This window comes from Neoarius graeffei, chromosome 25 (assembly GCF_027579695.1).
Source record: "Neoarius graeffei isolate fNeoGra1 chromosome 25, fNeoGra1.pri, whole genome shotgun sequence".
Taxonomy (NCBI): Eukaryota; Metazoa; Chordata; class Actinopteri; order Siluriformes; family Ariidae; genus Neoarius; species Neoarius graeffei.
The window spans coordinates 4008028-4031594 of record NC_083593.1 but is presented as its reverse complement, the minus strand read 5'-3'; the positions used below and the strand labels follow the sequence as shown (position 1 = coordinate 4031594).

The following is a 23567-nucleotide window of genomic DNA, read 5'->3' as shown; positions in this document are numbered from 1 at the left end:
CATCGACCGCTAATACAGTGTTATTGAATTATGAGCACAACACTTGAAAAATATTTCTTATAACTCGGAGGCATCATATTTGATCCTGTCCAATCCTCTGTTTACCTAAATAAGGCTTCATAACACATTCATAAGCAGCGCATAAATCTTTTATTAAGCCGTGCTGGTGGATTTTTATGTATCGCAAAACTCATGAGGTGACTAACGGTACTGTTATAAACCTTAAATGAATAGAACCATAAATCCTTCAGTATTGCTTTCTAAATAATTTATGCAGTGCTTAGGAGTGCGCTATGAAGGACGTGTGGGGATACTTTTCAAATAAAACTTCACTACTATACTGTCTATTTTTAATGCAGGATACTTCATTTTTAATTTCTTTACACTATGTTTAAACATATGGGAGTTGTTTTTTTTTTTTTTTAATCCCATTAGATTCAGTTGTTTCTGAGGAATATTTTAAATGTTGACAAAAATATCTTCTTGTTTCCTTTTTTCAGAATTAGGGTTAGTAATAAAATAAAATTAAAAAATGCATGTGCATGGAAAAATGTAAAGGGGGCAGGGGAGTTTAACATTCAAAAACGCTAAAAATATTTTGCAGTTAAATTCCTCTCTCTCTCTCACACACACACACACACACACACACACACACACACACAGGTTGAATATCTCTCACTCTGTCTCTACATGTTCTCCATTGTTCTGTCAGTAATGAACAGCTGCTGGGGACACACACACACACACACACACACACACTCTTACACTTCTAAATTTGTTCAGTTTGGGCGTCACCAGTGTGGCGCTGGTCGTTATTAAGGTAGGGGAAGTACAACTTCTATCATGGACTATTGTAAGTTTGTGTGGTCAGAAGTTTACATTCACAGATATTGATGTCATGGCAATTTTGGGCTTTGAATTGTTTCTTTGAACTGTTCTTTTTCTTTGGTAGAATGATTGTACAACATACATCTTTAATAGGAAAAAAAAAAGAATTTGGTGCACAAGTTTTGAATTTATTTTATTTCATTTTTGAAATCAACAAAGGGTCAAAATTATACATACAGTACAGACACCTAATATTTGTTTAAATGTACATTAGCAAGTTTCACCTTCACCAGATGCTTTTGGGCTCCATGAACAAGCTTCGGTGTGAATTCTGGTTGGATATTTGTCCTCTCTTCTTGACAGGACTGGTAGATTTCAGTTAAAGGTCCCATGGCATGAAATTTTCACTTTCTGAGGTTTTTTAACGTTAAAATGAGTTCCTCTGACCTTCTTAAGTCACCCCAGTGGCTAGAAATTTCATAATGTGTAAACCAAACTATGCCCAACATTTGAGAATGGCGCGTCAAAATGGCGCGTTGATAAACTCTTCCCTTGCCTACGTCAGCAAGGGAGATGATCCCCACGCCCGCCCTCTGGATTCCCACCCACTGTATGAATTGCCCGCCCAATTGTAGTGAGGAGACCATAGAGGGAGGACACAACAACATGGCACCACCTAAGCGAGCGAAACATGGAAATTGCGCTGTACATGGATGTGACAACACAGAAAAGAGTCTGTTTTTACTGCCGACGGGAGAGCCCCTGAAGACGCAGTGGCTTAATTTTATTTACTCCAATAATACGCCGTCGAGTCTACCTAAGACGGTGTATGTTTGTCGGAAGCATTTTCCTGAGGAATGTTTCCACAACTTGGGACAGTACAGGGCAGGTTTTGCACATCAACTGTCACTGAAGCCTGGGTCCGTACCAAGCATCCCTGCCGCGTCAGCCACAAACAGCGAACAAGTAAGTGTATACCTGTTAAGTCGTTTTGCCGTGTTTTAAAATCGGTGCCACGTTAGCCTAGCAATGGCTACATTAGCTGTGCAGCTAACCACTTCCTGAAGTTAGCCAGGTACTCTGCGCTACAAAACCAAAAAGCATGCAGCATGCTCTGTTATAATAGCCAATCAAAACAGTTTTTACAAAGACACCCACATTCTTTTTTTTAAGTCACTCGTTCATTTTATTTGTTTGTTTGTTCAGTAAAAACCCAAACATTTGTTGAATTTATTTTATTTCCTCACGTTGCACCTTAATGACGTCAGCACGTGGTGTTTTTCCCTTCGCAGTTTGTTCCTTCTCTCTCGCCATAGTAAGACACCCACATCCACTTGTTCTGACCCACTGGAGGTAGTGTCACAGTGCTGTTAGCCAATCAGAGGTAACACGTTTACATGTCATGAATATTAATGACAAGACCCGCCCCCACCCTCTACCCTTCCCCGCCTCCTGCTTCTCATTAGCAAAACGACGCACTGGGAAAAGCGCTGAAATGGGGCTTTCTCCCAGGAGGCTATATCTACGTGCCGAGGGTTCATTTCGAGAAAGGCTGCGGATATAACATCCGGAAACCTCCACGAGCCCGTTTAAAGCATCAACAAACCACCATGCCATGGGACCTTTAAATTTGTGTGTTTCCTGGAACTGACCCAACTTTTAATCACAGTTCTCATATTTTTGATAGAGTTGAGGTCAGGACTTGTTTTAAGCTTAATGTTCTCCTGCTTTATCCATATCACAACCAGATCTGATGTGTGTTTGGGGTCATTGTCCTGTTGGGAAACACACAACTGTGTCCAAGTTTCTGATGGTTTGCGGTTCTTCATGATTCCATCCACTTTGTGCAATTCGCCAATTCCACTGGCAGTGAAACAGCCCCAGAGCATGATGCTACCACCACCATGTTTAACAGTTGGTACAACGTTCCTCTGTACCTCTAGTTATTGTGGTCAAACAACTCAACCTTTGTCACATCTGACCATAAAACTTTCTTCCAGAAAGATTTTTCTTTGTCTGTGTGGTCAGCTGCAAACTTTAGTTGAGCTTGAAGGTGTTGATTTTGGAACAGGGGCTTCTTTCTTGGACAGCAGCCTCTCAGTCCATGGTAACATTCAAAAATTACTTGACTGTAATCACTTGACTTCTAGTTCATGGCAGACCTGTGCCTTGGTGATTCTTGGGTTGTTCCGGACCATCTGAACCAATTTCTTCTCAGCTGAGGGGGACAGTTTGGATCATCTTCCAGCAAATGACTTCCAATAACTTTTATGCACAATTGTTTGAACTGTTGATCCTGCAGTGACTCTCTGCAGTGGTTTAGAAATGGCTCCAAGAGACATTTCCGAGTGTGTAAATATATGATCCTCTTTCTCAGACCTGCACTGAGCTCCTTGGACTTTCCCATTGTACTGTGCGTTTGTTGGTCAAGCCAATGAGTGTCAAACAAACCCTTTTTTATATTGTACACAGAGAAGCTACAAGTTGTAGTCAATCATCATCACAAACAGGAAGTTAAGAGGCCTTGTCAAGTTAAGACATTTTGGAACTTTCAGCACAACTGAATTCATAATCTAAGTGGGTGTATGCATAATTTTGACCCTGTGTTGATTTCAGAAAATCCAAAATAAATTAACTTGTGCACCAAACTTTTTTTTCTCTGCTTTTCCTATTACAGGTGTATGTTGGAGAATCATTCTGCCACAGAAAAAGAACAATTCAAAGAAATCCCTGAAAGTCCAAAATTGCCATGCCCTTCATGTCCCGGTCTGTAAATTGCTGACCGCAGCTGTATGGAATGTTGTAGACGTGACATGAGCAAGAGGTTTATATTAATGCATTCGTTCTAAAATGTTATTGCTCATTTACAGGGATTTGGAACCTAAGATTAATAATAAACACCGCTGAACCAATGTACTGTTTGCCGTCATGTCCTTCTTCAGCTACCAAGCTAGATTTATAAACAACAGATTTCATAAATTATCATGAATCATCAAACAGAACTTAATACTGAATTTATTTATAATATTTAAAATGGGGGTGTCACAGTGGTGTAGTGGTTAGCGCTGTCACCTCACAGCAAGAAGGTCCGGGTTCGAGCCCCGTGGCCGGCGAGGGCCTTTCTGTGCGGAGTTTGCATGTTCTCCCCGTGTCCGCGTGGGTTTCCTCCGGGTGCTCCGGTTTCCCCCACAGTCCAAAGACATGCAGGTTAGGTTAACTGGTGACTCTAAATTGAGCGTAGGTGTGAATGTGAGTGTGAATGGTTGTCTGTGTCTATGTGTCAGCCCTGTGATGACCTGGCGACTTGTCCAGGGTGTACCCCGCCTTTCGCCCGTAGTCAGCTGGGATAGGCTCCAGCTCGCCTGCGACCCTGTAGGACAGGATAAAGCGGCTACAGATAATGAGATGAGATATTTAAAATGGCCTCTACAGCATGCTCTGAGAAGTTCTGACTGGTACTGATTGTCTGTGTGTGTGTGATGTTTATTCCTGATGAATTGGCACCTGGTTACAGGGTTCCGCCCCTTTGAGAGGTCAACCAGTCATCATGGAGAAACTGTGTCCAGGTTTGACAAATGAAGAGCATGTTGCCTCATAAATATCGAGAGATGTGTGTGTGTGTGTGCGCGCGTGTGTGTGTTGGGGGCGTGGCTCAAATGACGGAATGTTAAAAACCTGTTGTCCAACGAGCATTAGCCTTTCTTCCAATTAAAACAGTGAATACACAAACACAGAAGACGCGCTAACTGACACGCACAAGCGTCAGTGGGTGTATATTAGCATTATGTTGTAGCTTCGGAGATTTTTACACAGGCTACACTGTTCACTGAAAATAGTTTGCGTTTAAAGCGCAAATATTACAGCGAGACATTTGATTTGCTACACTATTGAATTCCACCAGGATTGACGAACAACACAGACACTTTAAAACATTTCATTGCCACATTTAATGAAATTTTAGAGGAAGCTGGACTTCATGTGTCATCTTAAACCACAATAACCTACTTGAGATGTAGACACCACAAACACACATTCAATAAAGGCCCATTTGACAAATGTGTGAGCCAAGAGGTGTGTGTGTGTGTGTGTGTGTGTGTGTGTGTGTGAGAGAGAGATGTCTATATGAGCAGCTGCAGCAGTCAGAAAGGTTAATGAATCACTGTCTAAAACTGATCCAATTAGTCTGAGAGTCTTTCAGCCCGACCCTTGTACCTCTCTGCCTCTCACACACACACACATCAGACCAGACGACAGACACGCGTGTGATAATGATGTGAACACAGCTGAAGACTTAGACATTTAGATAAACACAGGCTCCAACTCTCTCTGTCTCTCTCTCACACACACACCGTAATGCAGCGCTCCGATTGTTGACCTAGTTCAGAAGGCAACATGTCGCTTTGTGTTACTTACTCAACCAATTCTCTGTACACACACACACACACACACACGCTACAGTTATTTTCGGCTCAAACCTTTCTTCAGACTTGTTCACAGAGCCATTCAGACCTGTTTAATGAATCATGATTCGCTCACTGATTTGTTCAGAATCCTTCACCGATTCCCTCATTAATGTTTACACTTTTCATTTACAGATTCACCGACGTTCACCAACTCCTAAATCGAACGCTTGCTTGCTCGCTCGTTCAGACCCGTTCACCGATTTGTTTACCTCATTGATCACAGACTTTTTCTTCAGTTCGTTAACCGACCGTTCGAGACATTCAGAAGTCGAAACAAATAGATTATTCACTCGCTGATTTCCTCACAGCTTCATTCATTTGCTCGCTGACGTCACCTGATTTCCCTCACTGATATTTGCTCACCTATCCCTGAACCAACTGTTTCACTCCTTCAGAACTCGTGTAATTTGCCTCTCTGAAAATGTTACCTTCTGTGTGTGTCAACCGTAAAGTCGCTCTTTGTGTTAAAATTAACTCGACTCCCTCACGCTAACCTGATAGTTATGATTAACTAGCTAGCCTTCGTATACAAATCTGAAGGACGTCTCAAACATGATGCCTGCCGAGGTTCCTTTTGGGTGACGACACTGAAACGGAAACCAGCTACTGGGACAGAAAACACACACACACACACACACACACACACACACACACAGTTAATCTCTTCTGTTATTTCAGCTTAACCTTGATAAATAAATCAAAACACACCCTTTAATAATTAACAAGGCTTTAAATCTCTAAAAACCCACATCTTCACTATGGGAATAAACAAACTTATGTGCATGCACACATTTCAAACCCACATGCACAAGCACTTCTCCTCGGGAAGTGGCAGAAGTGTGTGTGTGTGTGTGAGAGAGAGAGAGAGAAAGATGAGCACTGTAAACTCCTCCTGCTCAGCAATCGAACATTTTTATGAGAACCGCTCTGAGGGCTCGTACTCCCAAAAGCAGTTTGGAATACAGCCAGCAGATATCATTTTCAGTCTCTCTCTCTCACACACACACACACACACACACACACACACACACACACACACAGAGCCTTCCAATAAATTATCACATAGTAAATACTTTCTCGATGTGGCTGTGTCCCAAACTGCATGCAGCTGCATTAAAGAGTGTATTAAAACAACTTTGTCAGCATGTTATTTTGACAGGCTTTTTAGTGCACTAGTGTGTGGTTTGGGACGGAGCAACAGGCATGGAATTGTCATGGTAACCGAGAAAGCTTGGTTGTTGCTACGTCCTACTTAGCTGACTAGCTAACACTGCTTGCTAAAGAGTGTGCACTGAAGGTAGTGTGCTATTTTCACACACTTTATTATGTAGGACCTGTGACCTGTTCAGTCAGAGTGAAGGAGGTGTGGCCTCTGCAACACCTGTCAGTCTGGCAGGAGGAGGTGTGGCCTTTGCACCACCTGCCATGGGGAACAGTATGTGGTTTTGGACTGTTTTTGTTTGAGAGAGAGAGAAATAAATTTCTTATTTAAGTGCTGAGTAAGACAATGTAAATAGTTTCTCTCTCTCTCTCTCTCGCCCCTCCTCCACAGTGCCCTTGTGCCTCGGAGACCCATTACTGCCAATTAGGCCTCCAGCTTCAGCTAAAACATAATGGCTACACACACACACACACACACACACACACACACACACCTCCCTCTTTGCTCCAGCTCATTACCACCATACTGTATAAATTACCAAAAGCCACAATAGGTTAATTAAAAATGATTTCCCAAAGGAAGCAATATACACCTACGTGTGTGCGCGCACACACACACACACACACACACACACACACACACAGCATATTAGGTGCAGTATGAGAATATTAATGCATTATTTCAGCTTCCAGTTGTGTTCCTGTAATGATCACATTTTTCTCAAATCAGTTAAAAAGAAGGCTACAAGGTCACTCGCACTCTCTCTCTCTCTCACACACACACACACACACACACACACACACACACACACACATATACTGGTTGTGTCTTGGCTGAGCAGCTACATTAAAGGCCAGAGGTTAATTTCAGAAAAGGTTCCAGGTAGAACCCCTTTAGAAAGCTAGAAACTTTATCCCACACCTATGATGAAGTAGTCATGCAGGTTCTTGAATTCGTGGCCCCACAGGTTGGGGGAGAACTCCTGGAACTTGATGGTGAAGCGCGTGTCGGCGTTGGGTTTGTCACAGGTGAGCAGCAGGTTGGAGTCGTTGCTCAGCTCGCACTTGTCTGCCTGCTCGCGCTCTGACACCAGGTACAGCTTATAGAACTCATACTGTGGCGGGGATGAGGACGCGGGACACACCAGGTCCAAACGGTCCCCCATCTGAGGGTACAGCACATAACCTCGCTCGTCCCCAAACCTGCACAGAGAGAGAGAGAAGGAAAGGAAGAAATTTAATTTGGAGTCGCTCAGTAAAAGGGGTGTGGCTTCCGATTAAGTCTCAGAGAAAGGGGTGTGGCCTCTCTATCCATCAGTCTCACTGAAGGAGTGACTTCATCCGCCGTGTTTCAATCTTTTAGAAAGGAGGTTACATTTAGAAATGCACCGCCTTAAGACAGAGTTGAGATTTAAACATCAAACAGATTCGCAACAAACCCAAACAAGAGAGAGAGATTTATCGACAGAGATATAGAATTCCAACGATAATGAGGTTACGACCCTGAACGCTCAGATTAACCTAAAGGAGATAATCTGACCTTTGACCTGTGGAGTCGTCAGGAGTGTGTCAGAGTTCAGCTAAACAGGATGAGGCCACGGAAGGTTTTTAAACGTGCACAGAATAAAAAACGGACTGACTGAGGAAAACGGAGTAACCATGGAAACCTTGATTGACGGGCTGATATTTGTGTGTGGGTTTAATGCCATGTCTGCCCTTTTATTCCCAGCGCAATTTTTGTCTTCTACCCACACACAAACACCACGTGCCCTTTAGTGCTCTTGAGTGAGTGTGTGTGTGTGTGTGAGAGAGAGAGAGAGAGAGAGAGAGAGAGAGAGAGAGAGAGAGCACTGGTTTCCAGTCATCAAAGTAAGTTTGGTCATGTTTCGTACTGATGAGTGATGGTGGAGGGAAATGACCCATCATTAATTCCTCATTACGTCATCAATCTCATTAAACTCATTAAGGTGTAAGATGAAGTGCGAAAATGTCATAAATAAATAGAAAGAAAACTCACAATCACCCAGACAGTTACATTCATTCTGTCAGAAGAACACAAAAAATTAACAAAGCATAATAATAATAATAATAATAATAATGCTAGCTTGCAAAAATGACCACAGGTGTACCACAGAGCGTCTAATATATTATATATGTATACATCGTTCATTTCCTCCACTGTCACTATGCTGTTATAACGAGTTATGACTGACGATGTGTCCTGTGTGTTAGCGCAGGCCAGGGGGTTAAATGTTACTGCTGTAATAAAATCCACCGAGGCTGAACTTCGCTAAGCAGTGACAGAATGGGACACTTAATGTGTTATGCGAACTGTCTACCTCCAGTAAAAACGCTGGTGTGGCATTTAGGAGAGTGACATTTCCTCCTGAGAGAGACGAAGGAATCATGAGAAAGATAAAAGTTTGAGAGTCTAATGATGGAAATGGAGAGCAAAGTATGAAAGATGAATGAAGAGGCAAAGAGAGGAGGAGAAAATGTTTGGGAGAGGGACACAAGGACAAAGAACGAGAGAGAGAGAGAGAGAGAATTGGATGTTATTTTACCTTGCTGTCCTCCAGACAGACGTTTATTTTTAGCGTTATCTTTTACCTTTCTTATTGAGTGTTTTTGTGTCGTCACCACCACCACATCATCATGACAGTCGTTTGTGTGTGTGCGTGTGCGTGTGTGTGGTACTGCCGGTATGATTCCAGGAGCAGGAGTGAGAGCGGCTCTCAGCACAAAGCCCGTCTCTGGTAGAACACGCTCTGGATTTACCTTCCAACAGTTTTATTTGATATGTTGATGCTTTTCTGCTCACCACGGTTGTATGGAGTGGTTATTTGACTTACCGTAGCCTTCCTGTTAGCTCAAAACAGCTTGGCTATTCTCTTCTGACTGCTCTCATCAACATCACGTCCTGTAGAACTGTCGCTCACTGGGTGTGTTATTGTATATATTTAAATCTATACATTATCAGTATACTGTACATCAGTGTTTATTTTACTTTACCTGCTCTGCTCCTTTATAAACGTCACATTTAACATCACGGACAGAACGAAGAAGGATAAACACCATTACATGATGTATAAACTGTTTGGGTTTTTTTTAAATAAAAGATGAGACTTTAAGTTATAAAACAAGTCCGTATTTCCCATTAAACCCGCCTGTTTAAGCAGTAGACGACTTGTGTGGAACTGCTAAGTGTGTTTGGACGTGTGTGAGATAAGTGTGTTTCAGTGAGGGGTTTAGTCATCGCTCAGGAATGTGCTGATTATCTGCGCCGCTGAGGAAATTACACAGCATTGATAAACACATTAAACAACACTCGGCAACCACTTACCATAATCTCTCACACACACACACACAAAATACCTGGTTAGATCATAGGTTCACAACCTCCTGGTTAGCCGTCCTTCATTCTGAAGCTGCTCTTAAACCCACTTTACACCAGACTACAACTAGAAACCATGGCTATGACCATTTCACACAAAAAACACACCGGTTTGGTTTTGAATATCCGCCGTGTGAGCTTTAGAGTCCGTGAAAAGGCCAGCGTGATCAACACCACAGTGTCATGGACACCAGTTTTAGGTTGTTTCAAAAAAAAATATCTTGAAATCAGACAAAAACCTGCCATTTTAACAGAATTGGAAATGATGACGCAAAACCTGCTGAGAAAAATCCTGTCTCTACCCGTCTCTCTCTCTCTCTCTCCATCTCTACCTGTCTGTCTGCCTCTGTGTGTCACTTTCTTTGTGTTTTGTGTGTCTCTCTTTTCATGTCTCTGTCTGCCTTTTGGTGTCCATGTGTATGTCTCTCGTTGTCTCTCTCTCTCGGTCTCTGTGTTTATAGGATATCTCTTGCTTCCTTCATCTCTCACTCACTCATGCACACACACGGACACGGACAGCATCACTGGGGATTTGGCTGATTCTCATTCTCTTTAAACGTTTGTGAATAAAATGTCAGACAGTCTGAGCAGTACGTGTGTGGAGAAAGGCAGGGAGACAGACAGATGAAGTGGAGAATGAGAAGTGAGACAGACAGAAGCCATGAGACATTTTGGAAAGAGGCACCGAGACAACGGCAGTCAAACATGAGACGGAAATGATTCGAGGAAAAAACAGAATCTATTTTTCACCATGTGGTCATTTACACCATTATTATACATAATTCTCTATTTCCTGGGGAGAGAGAGAGAGAGAGAGAGAGAGAGAGAGAGAGAGAGAAATGGATAGCATCGTTGATGAGAACAGATTGAATTACAAAAGTGTACACACACACACAACTTTTGGTGTGTGCTAACATTGTCTTTTTGCCAAACATTTAATGATGGTTTATGTCGATAAAACTGTTCTTATGATTCAAAATTTCAGCATCTATTAAACATCCAGCAAAGTTTCAAATGGAAGCCTGGATCCGATTTTCCATCTCTTTGATTCCAGATATTTACTCCAGCCAAAAACAACTGAAATCGGTCCAGTATTGAGTTAGAATGCTTTAACTGGCAACCGCAAAACAGCCATACAATGTAATCCTATGGGGCAGTCATCCGGGTCAAAGTAAAGCTCTCGTTTTCACCACTGACAGGATCATAATGATGTTATAAATGTCTGACAGCATGGAAAGGATCCCTACAGAGATACACCCGAGTCTGTTCACCTCAATAACTGTAAAGAAACTGTAAAAAGTGACCGTTTCTACACTCTATGTTTTAGCTTTCTCTTCTTCCGGTGTGTGACGCAGCGCGTCGTTCACTGCCTGGAGTCGCTGATCACACGGGGGCCGTTTACTGATGTTAGTAAAAGCAATCCTTTCCATGTTGTCAGACACTCATTCATATCATCATCAGGTAAATATTTGTAAACATCAGAAAACAGCCCCTGTGCAATAATCGATGTTTGTCTCGAGGAAATATTTAGACCCAAAAAGATGAGAAAATGGGGCCCAGTTCAAAAAAACAAACAAAAAAAACCTCAAACAACCCCCCCTCAAAAAAAGTCCTAGTAGGTGTGGTCTAATATTCTAATAAGTATGCTGGATTGACTCCACCTTCCCCAACCCCCAGCTGAGACCACGCCCACCTCTCAAGAAACTAAACGCAGAACCGGGATTCGACCTCGATGTACGTTAGAGATGCATGGTAGCTTTTGCTAGTTTCGCTGAACAGTACATCCCACCTTTCATCAGCAGATGTAGATATGAGTACTCCTGTCAAGCAAGGTGTTTTTTTTTTTTTTTTTAAACCCCCACCGGTATACAAACAGCTCTGAGTGGTTTGAGTAATGTTACCCATAATGCCCCTGTGCATTCATCAGCCTTAAGGAGTGAAAAGGGAAAAGAGGAGGTAATGAAATGAGGCGAGAACAAAGTGAGAGTGTTAAAAGATGACAAAATGAACAGATGACAGGAGGAATGAGAGGTAGGTGTGTGTGTGTGTAATCCCCGGACAGGTTTGCTGATGATTGATCGTTCCATATGAAAGGATAATGGAGGGTTTGAGGATGGAGGATTTTACACACACACACACACACACACACACACCTAAGATGGGGTCAAGTAGTACAATCCATTTTACAAAGCTATCAGAATCTCCGTGTACCGACAACACGCTATGTAGAGACCAAAAGTCTGAGTGTGCAACCGAGACCAGATTTATTTTCACACAAAGATTTGTTTGCAAATGATTCAGTGATTTTATAAACAAAATCACTAAGGTGAATTTAATAAGAAGTTAGATTTATATAACGCCTTTCATAAACTCGAGGTCACTTTATGTCAAAGATTGAATCCGTATCAGTCCCCGCTATGCATGGAGCCGTTCTGTTTGTTTCAGACAGGCTTCATAATCAGAGAGTTTACACAAATAACATTGCGAAAGTTGTATTTGCAATCGAGTGTGTGCTGAATCTCGTGGCTTCTTGTATCAGTAAAACGTTTTGGTCGAGACTGGGATTCACCTGTCTGTCCTTCAGCTGATCAGGATTTGAATCAGCAAATCCTTTTAGTCAGGACCCAAGATTTGCTCGTCTGGAAATCAGTAGATCAGTTTTTGACTCAGGAATCATTTTGGTTATGTCTGAGATTCACTCCTCTCTTGATCTGTGAAACGGTATATGAATCAGTGAATCATTTCGGTTAAGACCAACCCTGTGTCCGAAATCGCTCACTCGTTCGCTACTCCCTATATAGTGAATTACTATATAGTGAGCTAATTGGTAAAATGAAAAAACGCTTTCGGACACTAGCCCGTCGTGCTGGTGTTTACGTCATTACTGTCGCACAATTAAAACGTGCCAGATCAGTCAGCTGGTGGGTTTCAAAATAATAAATACATGCATGTGTTTTTGTGATAAACCCTATTATACTGAGCACATTTCACACATTAATCAATACAAAGTCCCTGCAGCTTTCAGGTTTTTTAATCAAAGCTGAATACTTTCTTCTTTGCCACTGCTTTTTATTAAATCAAACTTGAGACTTTTAATTTGATTTCTTTCAGCGCGACCGCAATGCATGATGGGATATATTGCTTTGGTTAGTGACCATCAGTTGTACACTACTTTTTGTGATGCATTGTGGGATGCTTTGAGTGCACTATTGTGGCAGCGGGGGCGTGGCCAAGCGTCGGTCTGTGACCGGAGGGCGGAGTCAGGGAAGGTAAGTGGCAGAATCACTGCACCTGATGTTAATTAACGTGTGTTTGTGTGTCTTCCCCAGTGACCGCGCCCTATTTAAGGAGAGAGCAAGAGCAGAGGAGAGCTCTCTCCCGAACCAGACACCAGATGTGTGTGCGTGCGCGAGTGTCTGGGTGTTACTGAAAAGACCACTGAAAAGTGTATAAAATAAAAAGGGTTGCAAAACTGAGTTCTGTCCTGCCGTCTTCTGTGCTCCGCCCACTCTTACGAACTGCCACAGTGGTGCCGAAACCCAGGAGAATTTGCGGCAGGCCCAAGAACGGCAAACTCGCCTGTACGACAAGGGTACGCGCCTTAGGGAGTTCGCACCGGGAGATAAAGTACTCGTTCTGTTGCCCACATCGAGCTCCAAATTGATCGCCAAGTGGCAAGGACCCTTTGAGGTCACACGGCGAGTCTGGAACGTTGACTATGAGGTGAGGCGAACGGACAGGGGTGGGGTGCTACAGATTTACCACCTCAATCTGCTCAAACTCTGGAACGAGGAGGTCCCCATGGCGTTGGTGTCGGTGGTTCCGGAGAAGGTGGAGCTGGGGCCGGAGGTTCAAAAGGGAGCATTGGCATCACGTACCTCTCTGGTCCCCTGTGGAGACCACCTCTCCCTGACCCAACTCATGGAGGTTGCCCAGTTGCAGACCGAGTTTTCGGACGTGTTCTCGCCCCTGCCCGGCCGCACCAACCTCATAGAGCACCACATTGAGACGCCCCTGGGGGTGGTAGTGTGTAACCACCCTTACAGGTTACCTGAACACAAGAAAAAAGTGGTTCGGGAAGAACTCGAGGCCATGCTCGAGATGGGCATCGTCGAGGAGTCCCACAGTGACTGGAGCAGCCCGGTGGTCTTGGTACCCAAGGCCAACGGGTCAGTCCGGTTCTGTGTAGACTATAGAAAATTCAACGCGGTGTCTAAATTCGACGCGTACCCAATGCCTCTTAGTGAGGAGTTGCTCGATCGACTAGGCACGGCTCGCTTTTACTCGACACTGGATTTGACAAAGGGTTATTGGCAGATCCCCTTGACTCCGTTATTCTGAGAAAAAACGGCCTTTTCCACACCGTTTGGCTTACACCAGTTTGTCACACTTCCTTTTGGGCTGTTTGGGGTGCCCGCTACTTTTCAGCGGCTGATGGATAGGGACCTCTGCCCCCACGCCACCTATGTGGCCGCTTACCTCGACAACATCATTATTTATAGTAATGACTGGCCGCGGCACCTACAACACCTGAGGGCCGTCCTTAGGTCGCTGAGGCAAGCGGGTCTCACAGCCAACCCGAAGAAGTGTGCAATTGGGCGGGTGGAAGTACGGTATCTGGGCTTCCACTTGGGCAACGGGCAGGTGCGTCCCCAAATTAACAAGACAGCGGCAACTGCGGCCTGCCCGAGGCCCAAGACCAAAAAGGGGGTCAGACAGTTCCTGGGGCTGGCTGGCTATTATCGTAGGTTTATACCTAATTATTCGGACGTCACCAGCCTGCTGACTGATGTGACTAAAAAGGGGGCACCAGATCCGGTCCAGTGGACGGAGCAATGCCAGCGGGCTTTTTCTGAAGTAAAGGCTGCACTGTGTGGGGGGCCACTGTTACACTCCCCTGACTTTTCTCTCCCCTTTATGTTACAGACGGATGCGTCGGACAGAGGGCTGGGGGCGGTTTTGTCCCAGGAGGTGGAGGGGGAGGACCACCCCATACTGTATATTAGTAGGAAGCTGTCGGTGCGTGAGGGGCGCTACAGCACTATTGAGAAGGAGTGCCTGGCAATCAAGTGGGCGGTCCTCGCCCTCCGTTACTACTTGCTGGGACGCCCTTTCACCCTCTGTTCGGACCACGCGCCCCTCCAGTGGCTCCACCGCATGAAGGATGCCAACACGCGGATCACCCGTTGGTATCTGGCACTCCAACCCTTTAACTTCAAGGTGATCCACAGGCCGGGGGCGCAGATGGTCGTGGCGGACTTCCTCTCCCGTCGGGGGGGAGTCGGCTGCAGGCCGGACATCCGCCCGGCCTGAGTCAGGCGGTGGGGGTATGTGGCAGCGGGGGCGTGGTCAAGCGTCGGTCTGTGACCGGAGGGAGGAGTCAGGGAAGGTAAGTGGCAGAATCACTGCACCTGATGTTAATTAACGTGTGTTTGTGTGTCTTCCCCAGTGACCACACCCTATTTAAGGAGAGAGCGAGAGCAGAGGAGAGCTCTCTCCTGAACCAGGCACCAGATGTGTGTGCGTGCGCGAGTGTCTGGGTGTTACTGAAAAGACCACTGAAGTGTATAAAATAAAAAGGGTTGCAAAACTGAGTTCTGTCCTGCTGTCTTCTGTGCTCCGCCCACTCTTACGAACTGCCACAACTATATAGGGTGTAAATAATTTTAAGGTTTCGGACAGCACTACAAAATGGCGTCTCCACTACATAGTGCCCTATATAGTGAGTAGGGAGCAATTTTGGACACAGGGCAAGAGTCATGTCTGTCCTTCAGCAGATCGCTGTTTGAATCAAGGAGTCATTCTGGTCATGACTGAGATTGATTCCTCTCTTGATCACTGAATCAGGGAATCTTTTGGTCATTGCTGATTCAGTTCTGTGATATTCAGTGAATCGGTTGTGTCCGAGTTCAGGGCGTCTCCTTTGAGCCGATTCAGTCGTGCATGCTGCGTGACTGTATGTTCAACTGGAAGTGAAAAATAATTTCTAAAAACAGAAATGACACGCATGCGACAAATGAGCATTTCATACGAACCCAGCTGTTTGTCGTCTGACTTGGATGGTAGCGTAATCATAATCATGCAACTGAACAAATATCAGTGAAGAAATCTACATGAATCATTTGAATAAATGGACTCGAGTCGTCTCCAACTGACACCAAACTGTGTACTGAGTAAAAATGGTGATTAGACCTTAAGATTTCACTTTAACTCTTAAATTGACTTGTTTAAAGTGCATATTCTGGACCAATTTCGGGGTTTTTTTATATGAAAAGTCTGTCCCTTTACACACTCATCCAGAAGGGTAATTTTGCACAAGGCCATCTGTCTCATCTCATTATCTCTAGCCACTTTATCCTGTCCTACAGGGTCGCAGGCAAGCTGGAGCCTATCCCAGCTGACTACGGGCGAAAGGCGGGGTTCACCCTGGACAAGTCGCCAGGTCATCACAGGGCTGACACATAGACACAGACAACCATTCACACTCACATTCACACCTACGGTCAATTTAGAGCCACCAGTTAACCTAACCTGCATGTCTTTGGACTGTGGGGGAAACCGGAGCACCCGGAGGAAACCCACGCGGACACGGGGAGAACATGCAAACTCCACACAGAAAGGCCCTCGCCGGCCCCGGGGCTCGAACCCGGACCTTCTTGCTGTGAGGCGACAGCGCTAACACCACCGTGCCGCCCGGCCATCTGTCTACAGCAGAAAAAAATAACAAAATGCGTCTGGAAAAATCCCAAGGGAGTCTGGAGCCAGATTCATGACATTACCTGCGGAAGCGTCAGCAGGCTGCGCAAGCTTTGCACGGGTTCAGTGCACAGCCTGTGTAGACCAAGCACTCCCATTTCTCTCTCATTGTCCAGTCTTTTGAGCACTAATCCCATCACGATTGGTGTTGCTACACCCTCCTACAATACATCTGTTAACCATTTTAATAATTACACAATAATGTTGAAGAAACTTGCAGAAAACCACCAGGTCGTTTTCTCATAAACAAACCAGCGCTGACGTAGGATTCAGAAGGAGGCGTCCCGCAGATGACGTCACGAAAATCAATGCTTGCCGGGAAATCCAAATGCCAAGTTTTTTCAGAGGCGGACCAATTTGCCTCAAATGGCTTGATTTCAACGGAATTTTTCTGGTATTGCGCAAGGTAAAAAAAATTGCAGAAAATGCAGAATGTTACAGATATTTGGCCAAAGTTTAAATATAAAATAGGAGAATTACATTGATCTTGGGCGGCACGGTGGTGTAGTGGTTAGCGCTGTTGCCTCACAGCAAGAAGGTCCTGGGTTCGAGCCCCGGGGCCGGCGAGGGCCTTTCTGTGTGGAGTTTGCATGTTCTCCCCGTGTCCGCGTGGGTTTCCTCCGGGTGCTCCGGTTTCCCCCACAGTCCAAAGACATGCAGGTTAGGTTAACTGGTGACTCTAAATTGACCGTAGGTGTGAATGGTTGTCTGTGTCTATGTGTCAGCCCTGTGATGACCTGGCGACTTGTCCAGGGTGTACCCCGCCTTTCGCCTGTAGTCAGCTGGGATAGGCTCCAGCTTGCCTGCGACCCTGTAGAAGGATAAAGCGGCTAGAGATAATGAGATGAGATGAGACATTGATCTTGCTCCTGAATTTACCCGTGATATGCACTTTAACTTTTGTAACAAGTCAGTTTAAGATGCTGAACAACTCCAAAAAGCTGACTGATTAGATGCGACATGTCGATTCAGTTCGCTGTGCTGAACAGGAGGCTGTAAACTACCATGACATTTTGGCTCCGTGAGTGTTGTAGCTCCAGCGCAAAACTAAAGAGGCAAAATTCACTCCTGCGTTGAACATGGACTCGGACCCATGTGTGCACACGGACATCCTGAATCGATATCATATTGCATCGCAGCACTTCCTCACACTTGGCTCCCAAATGCAGGTCTGCAAGCATCAGATGAACTGATTTCACCTTTACTGAATCGAGTGATTCATTATTAATGTGCAACCGAGCTTGAAGTTGTACAACAAATTTCCCCTGCTTCTCTCTCTCTCTCTCTCTCTCTCCTCGTCCGATAGATCACACTGCAAAACACACGCTGCCTTTCCACCCACACATTTAACGAAATCTGAAAGTGAATTTCTAAAAGGCAAATTGTAGCAGCAGCATTAAAAAGTACTGTATGCTAGCATAAGTGGTGTACTTTTTAGTACAGTAATTTATCGGAACGTGAAAAGTTGCCCCTAGTCACTGATTTTGCTGCTGAGCACTTTGCATGGCTCGAGTACTTATTAAATAGTACCAGGATAGTACAGCGCTCAGCTTTGTGCTAGCCTCATCAGAATATTAAATTCGCAGTGCACGCTGTCCTAACGACGTACACTAACCAGACGCACTGATGATCTCTGCTGTTCTCTTCCAAGCTTTATTTTTCTTTGTAACGTCTCTACATGTTTAATGAGAGCTAGTATATGACGACATAAGATAAAACCACGCGCCTCCATTTTGTGCATTGAACAGGAAGTGGGAAACTGCAGGTACCGTAGGAAGTAAAGTTACGAGTGGGGAACTGAAGAAACGTCGAGCCTTGGTCAGAGGAATCGTTCGAACCAGGTGTCAAACTTACCATCATGTCAAAGTCCCTCTCATGTCAGAATCTGGTCTTCCCAGGCAGTCTCCTGTCCCCAGTACTAACCAACTCTTTAAGGTGTATGGGTGCGGCGCCGATCTCCGTTTCGATAACCCTCGGCCTCTCGCCTATACAGCTAGGGTTACAGTGGGGGGCCTGGTCCTCGGGTAACCGCAAGAGTTTGACTTCCCCACTCACCTCTGTATTGCAGCGTGCTTTGCCAGATGGTAGTAGGTACCATTTTTATGATGGTATGACCCAACCATGAGTAGAAATCATGATCTCCTGGTTGAGAGGTGGACACACTAACCACTAGGCCAGCTCGTGGTTTTACCATCATGAAACGTCTGTAAAACACCGACATGTCCAGTTTTGTAGAATCTGGATTTGGTTTTTTGGCTCCTGGAGGCCTATAGAGGTGCTTGTCTGTATGTGTATGTTTCAATGAGTTTGAGCGTGTCTAAGAATGTAAGATGGTCATTGGCGTGCCAGCCTCAGGTAGCGATTCCACAGTCACGGTGTGGTGCCACTGTGTACTGACTATGAAAGTGCCATGTTACATAACCTCAGTTTACGATGTCCTCCTCTGTGGCCGAGCGGTCCATAGCGCTGTCGAGGAAAGGAACAGACTTTGCGATGTCGGTTTGAATCCTGGTGTCGATGTATTTCTGAGCAAGCAATTTTTTCCTATTTATGTAGCTTCTGTCTCCCAATCAGATGAAGGCTGAGCTCAGACCTGTACAGGTCTTTCGGGTTTGTTTTCTTCAAGCTGTGGATGTCAGCACAGAAACCCATTTTTTTTTAAATCTGCTTTGATATGTTTTCATCCAGACCTTCTCAAGCCTTCCCCAGACTTTTTCCATGTGAAGTTTTTTTTTTTTCTTGCTTAAAATTTTTAAAGGTCAATAAACTTATCATGACGCAGGAAAACGATGTCGTGTGATTTGCATTAAGGACACTGCTGGCACAGAGAACAAGGACAAGTTGAGATATTCCGATCCTTAATGTCTTTACATCCGGATTTTTCAGGTCTGGAAATGGCTGCCCTTAAATGACATTCCAATCCCCGAACCTTCCTGATCTGCACAGGATCATCCTTCACATTTCCCAGCAATAAGTGCCAGTAATATCTGCAAAACCAGCAAAAGCTCTGCCCTTTTTTCTGTGCGGCTGAGCTCGAGGGCAAATTGCCTCTGTGATGAAAGCTCATGCTGTGAATTCTGTATATTTTTTTCACCGCTGCAGTGATGGATCATCTTGCAAATATGGCACTTTTTATTTGCTTCTCTGGTTTGAAAAATGTGTGCAGGTCGTTTTCTTTCAGCACAGCTCTCTGTTCACGATAATGACAGAAACGGGTCATTTAGAAATGCAAAAGGGGAAAACGCACATCCCTGATTCACTCAAGCTTACGAATCGATTCCAATCACGTGTTCAAAAAGAATCATTTCCCTTCCTTCAGATCGTTTCCACTTCTCCTACCACACTTACCCTTTAACTCAAACACCTCAGCATTTACGACTGCACATGCTGCCTCAGAATTAGCATGCAAAACAGCGTTGTTAGCTCAGTGTGTGTGTGTGTGTGATGGGACGTGAGTAAACACGTTGACCTTTTCAGGAACCCAAGGAACATCTTGCTGAGTTTATGCTTGAGCTTCATCACGCTTCATCCTTCTGTCCTTGCACTTTGCATTCCAGTGTTGCATTTAAAAACATTCTCCTGATTCGCGAGTACAAACATGAAAATCGGAAATACCGTATTCAGACATTCAAACACGAATCTACTCATCTCCTAGAGACACTTGATGACTACTTGGTCCTCATCAGTCCTGTCCTGTAGACACCTCCAAGTTTGGTGGAACTCGCCATCTTTCCTCGGAGTAACAGACTCCCTTGGAAATCCGAACCTCACGCTAACAACGAATGGCGTCTGATCTGGTAAAAAGAGAGTCAGATTGTTGGGAACGTTAAAGTGTGAAAGGCATTTACCAAGGAGCGAGGACGAAAGGACGGTTTTTCACAGCACTGTTGAATTCTGGATTGTGATTGGTCGTCAGGTGTTGATTAATTTTCTCTAACGGCAGTCCTGACAGCAGTGTATCTACCCATCACACGTTTATATTGATGCGCTCATTCTAATAGATTATCATTTCTAGAGTAACGGCTCGTTAACTTCAGATGTTTTTGTCTTATTTCATGGATGTTTGATGACATTTAAACATAACAGTAAATGAAAGGGGGCGGCACGGTGGTGTAGTGGTTAGCGCTGTCGCCTCACAGCAAGAAGGTCCGGGTTCGAGCCCCGTGGCCGGCGAGGGCCTTTCTGTGCGGAGTTTGCATGTTCTCCCCGTGTCCGCGTGGGTTTCCTCCGGGTGCTCCGGTTTCCCCCACAGTCCAAAGACATGCAGGTTAGGTTAACTGGTGACTCTAAATTGACCGTAGGTGTGAATGTGAGTGTGAATGGTTGTCTGTGTCTATGTGTCAGCCCTGTAATGACCTGGCGACTTGTCCAGGGTGTACCCCGCCTTTCGCCCGTAGTCAGCTGGGATAGGCTCCAGCTTGCCTGCGACCCTGTAGAACAGGATAAAGCGGCTAGAGAGAATGAGATGAGTAAATTAAACGTTTCACATCATTCATGAATTAATTAAAAACTGTCATCAAATTGCTGTGGTTTAAGAAAAATAAAACACTTGGATGTTCTGCTGTCGGGAAAATCATTCATTTCTGGGTGGTAACGTCTCTACGCTACAGGAGTTATGACGTTTTATATCTTCTGCAGAGAAGACGACGTGTGAAGTGAAACTTGAAGTTCATGATTCTTCAAAACTTGAATTTATTGACACCCTTTAGAACCCGACATGAAGTCTTTTAAAACATTACATAGATGAGGTCCATCAAAAATGTCATGTTTTTTTTAATCGTCATTGCTGCCGTTTTGTTGAAGAGGGTTGACATCGTCCAATTGTGCAGATTTTTATATATTGATTTTTTTTAAAAAAGACATAAAATCAAGCAAAATACGAACACTGAAAAATAAAATAACGGTGGGTGAAAACGTATACGAAACATTGCTAATAAGATGACACCATCGTGATTTGTTTGTGGAAGTTAACCTTGTTTTTCACTTTGTAGTTTAGTCTGTGATGGTATGTAACATTATTTCATTCATATTCATATACTAACTCATTAAAATTCAGATGCAATCTTTCAAGAAAAACAGACAATGCTTGAACATCATCTGTCTATAATATTGGAATGTTTACATTTTGGTGTTTATTCACTCTTCGATTTCCATCACTGGTAAAACTGGCATTGAGATGTATCTAGATCTTTACCTTTGGACATGATGATGGATAGATGATATCGGAATGCGCCAATATTGGTGCGAAGTGATGCTAATTAAACTAGCATTCGATCAGATCTCAGGTCGTATCAGAAGCTCCACCCTAAAATGCATTTCAAGTGCAAATAAGATCTGGACTGTGGAAAGGCAGAAATGGGAAGCATGTTCTTTCGATTCCCATCTCCTGGTGATCACAGTGGTGATGATGGTGCAATCACATCACATACCTACTGTTCAAGGAGTTCCAGTAGACAGGCTCCAAGTTGGCTGCCGTGACCGTTAAGCTCTCCATAAGGAATACAACTAAAAACGTCAGTCCATGAGGACATTCGGAGAGTTTCTGAGCTCCTCTCTCCATCCTGCAAAAGAAACCCGAGGAGGAGCGCATACAAAAATCAGCAATCACAGAAAATCAGAGCAAGTTCATGAGCGCCTTCAATGCTTCGAGCTCATTATCCTTCAAAGCATGAAGCTCATGAGATCCTTCAAAGCGTGAATTTAATCACATCCTTTAGAGCCGGTTAGAAACTCCCAGTTTCACAAGACCTTTCAGAAATATGAAGTTCATGAGATTATTCAGAAAACGTAATGCGAACACGATCCTTCAAAGCGTCAAATTTGAGAACCACCGAGTTCTTCGATCAACATGAAGCTTATTAAATCCGATGAGGTGTGAAGACCACGCGTGAGAAGACGAAAAAGAAAGTAAAATCGACTCTGACGCATCTGTAGATCTTCAAGAATTCTTCGCAGTGAGTTCCTCAACTAAGTTCTGTTTTGTGGTGTAAAAATGATGAAAATGTAAGAAGACGTTCCAGAAAGTTCTCCATCTTCGAGGCTGCTAGTGAGATTGTTGTGTGAAATCCATATTATTCCCAGGTCAGATGATGATGATGATGATGGTGGTTCTGTCTTTTGCTCAGTTTTCCCAAATTTCTTTGAGGATAAACAGAAGTTTCAGCTGCATTGAAAAAAAAAAAGATTCCCTAAAACATACTTCAACAAGCTCAAGGTCAAGTAAATTTGAATTTTGGTGGAGATCTGATGATCTTCCAAACTGAGAGGAGGAAAAGTTCTCCTTCACTTTTCCTCCTCAGATGAACCTGAACGCTTCTGTTCCAAACCGCTGCTCTCTCCCCAGCCAGCTCCCGGGAAATAAAAGACAAAATGTCCGTCAGGTGTTTGGGACAGAGTGAGGAGGAGGAGCAGCACAGCCCCCTCAGGGATCTGGAGGCGCCTCAGGACTCAGAAAGGAGGAAAAAATGCGGGAAATGAAGCGCTCGCGGCAGGAGCTCGCGCTGCTCTGTGTGTTTCCGCTCAGCGCTCGCGCACTACTGACGATGATGGGCTGCTCGTGCACGAAATGATTCACTTCTGCTTCCTGAACGACTCTTTTAAAGGTGAGTCGATTCCTCAAGAAAGTTTTCACCCGAATCCATGATTTTAATGCGCGCGCGTTTGTGTGTGTCGGGCGATTTTTATTTATCGATTTATCGATTGATTGATTGATTGATTGATTGAGGCGCCGGTTCTTTAAGAAACAGCGTTTTTAAAATGAAGGCAGCACCGACTGAGACGTTACGGCGTTGCTAGGATACCAGCTGCTGACGGAGTTAAACAGCACCATCTTGTGGTGATTTATCAGAACACAGCTTTTTTGTGATCGACATTTTTCTTTTTATTGGTAGATTTGATAATTCAAACAGACATTGTAATCTTTAGATGTAAGATAACACAGTACAGTACGTCAACTGTCATTGGCC

General features: G+C 44.3%; 1 protein-coding gene across 2 annotated transcripts in view; it reads right to left on the bottom strand.

Moving 5' to 3' along the window:
- Window positions 1–23148, bottom strand: part of efnb3a (ephrin-B3a) — a 38572-nt gene extending 15424 nt beyond the window's left edge. Inside the window, exons 1-2 of one of the 2 annotated variants that reach the window (XM_060909346.1) lie at window positions 22036–23148; window positions 7375–7655 (exon numbers count right to left, since the gene is read on the bottom strand). In XM_060909346.1, the coding sequence (XP_060765329.1) occupies window positions 7375–7655; window positions 22036–22133 (379 nt within the window). In that variant the 5' untranslated portion in view covers window positions 22134–23148. Of the gene's footprint in view, window positions 1–7374; window positions 7656–22031 lie in introns of both variants that reach the window. The other variant, XM_060909345.1, reaches the window with a different exon arrangement.
- Between the last annotated feature and the right edge of the window lie 419 nt (window positions 23149–23567).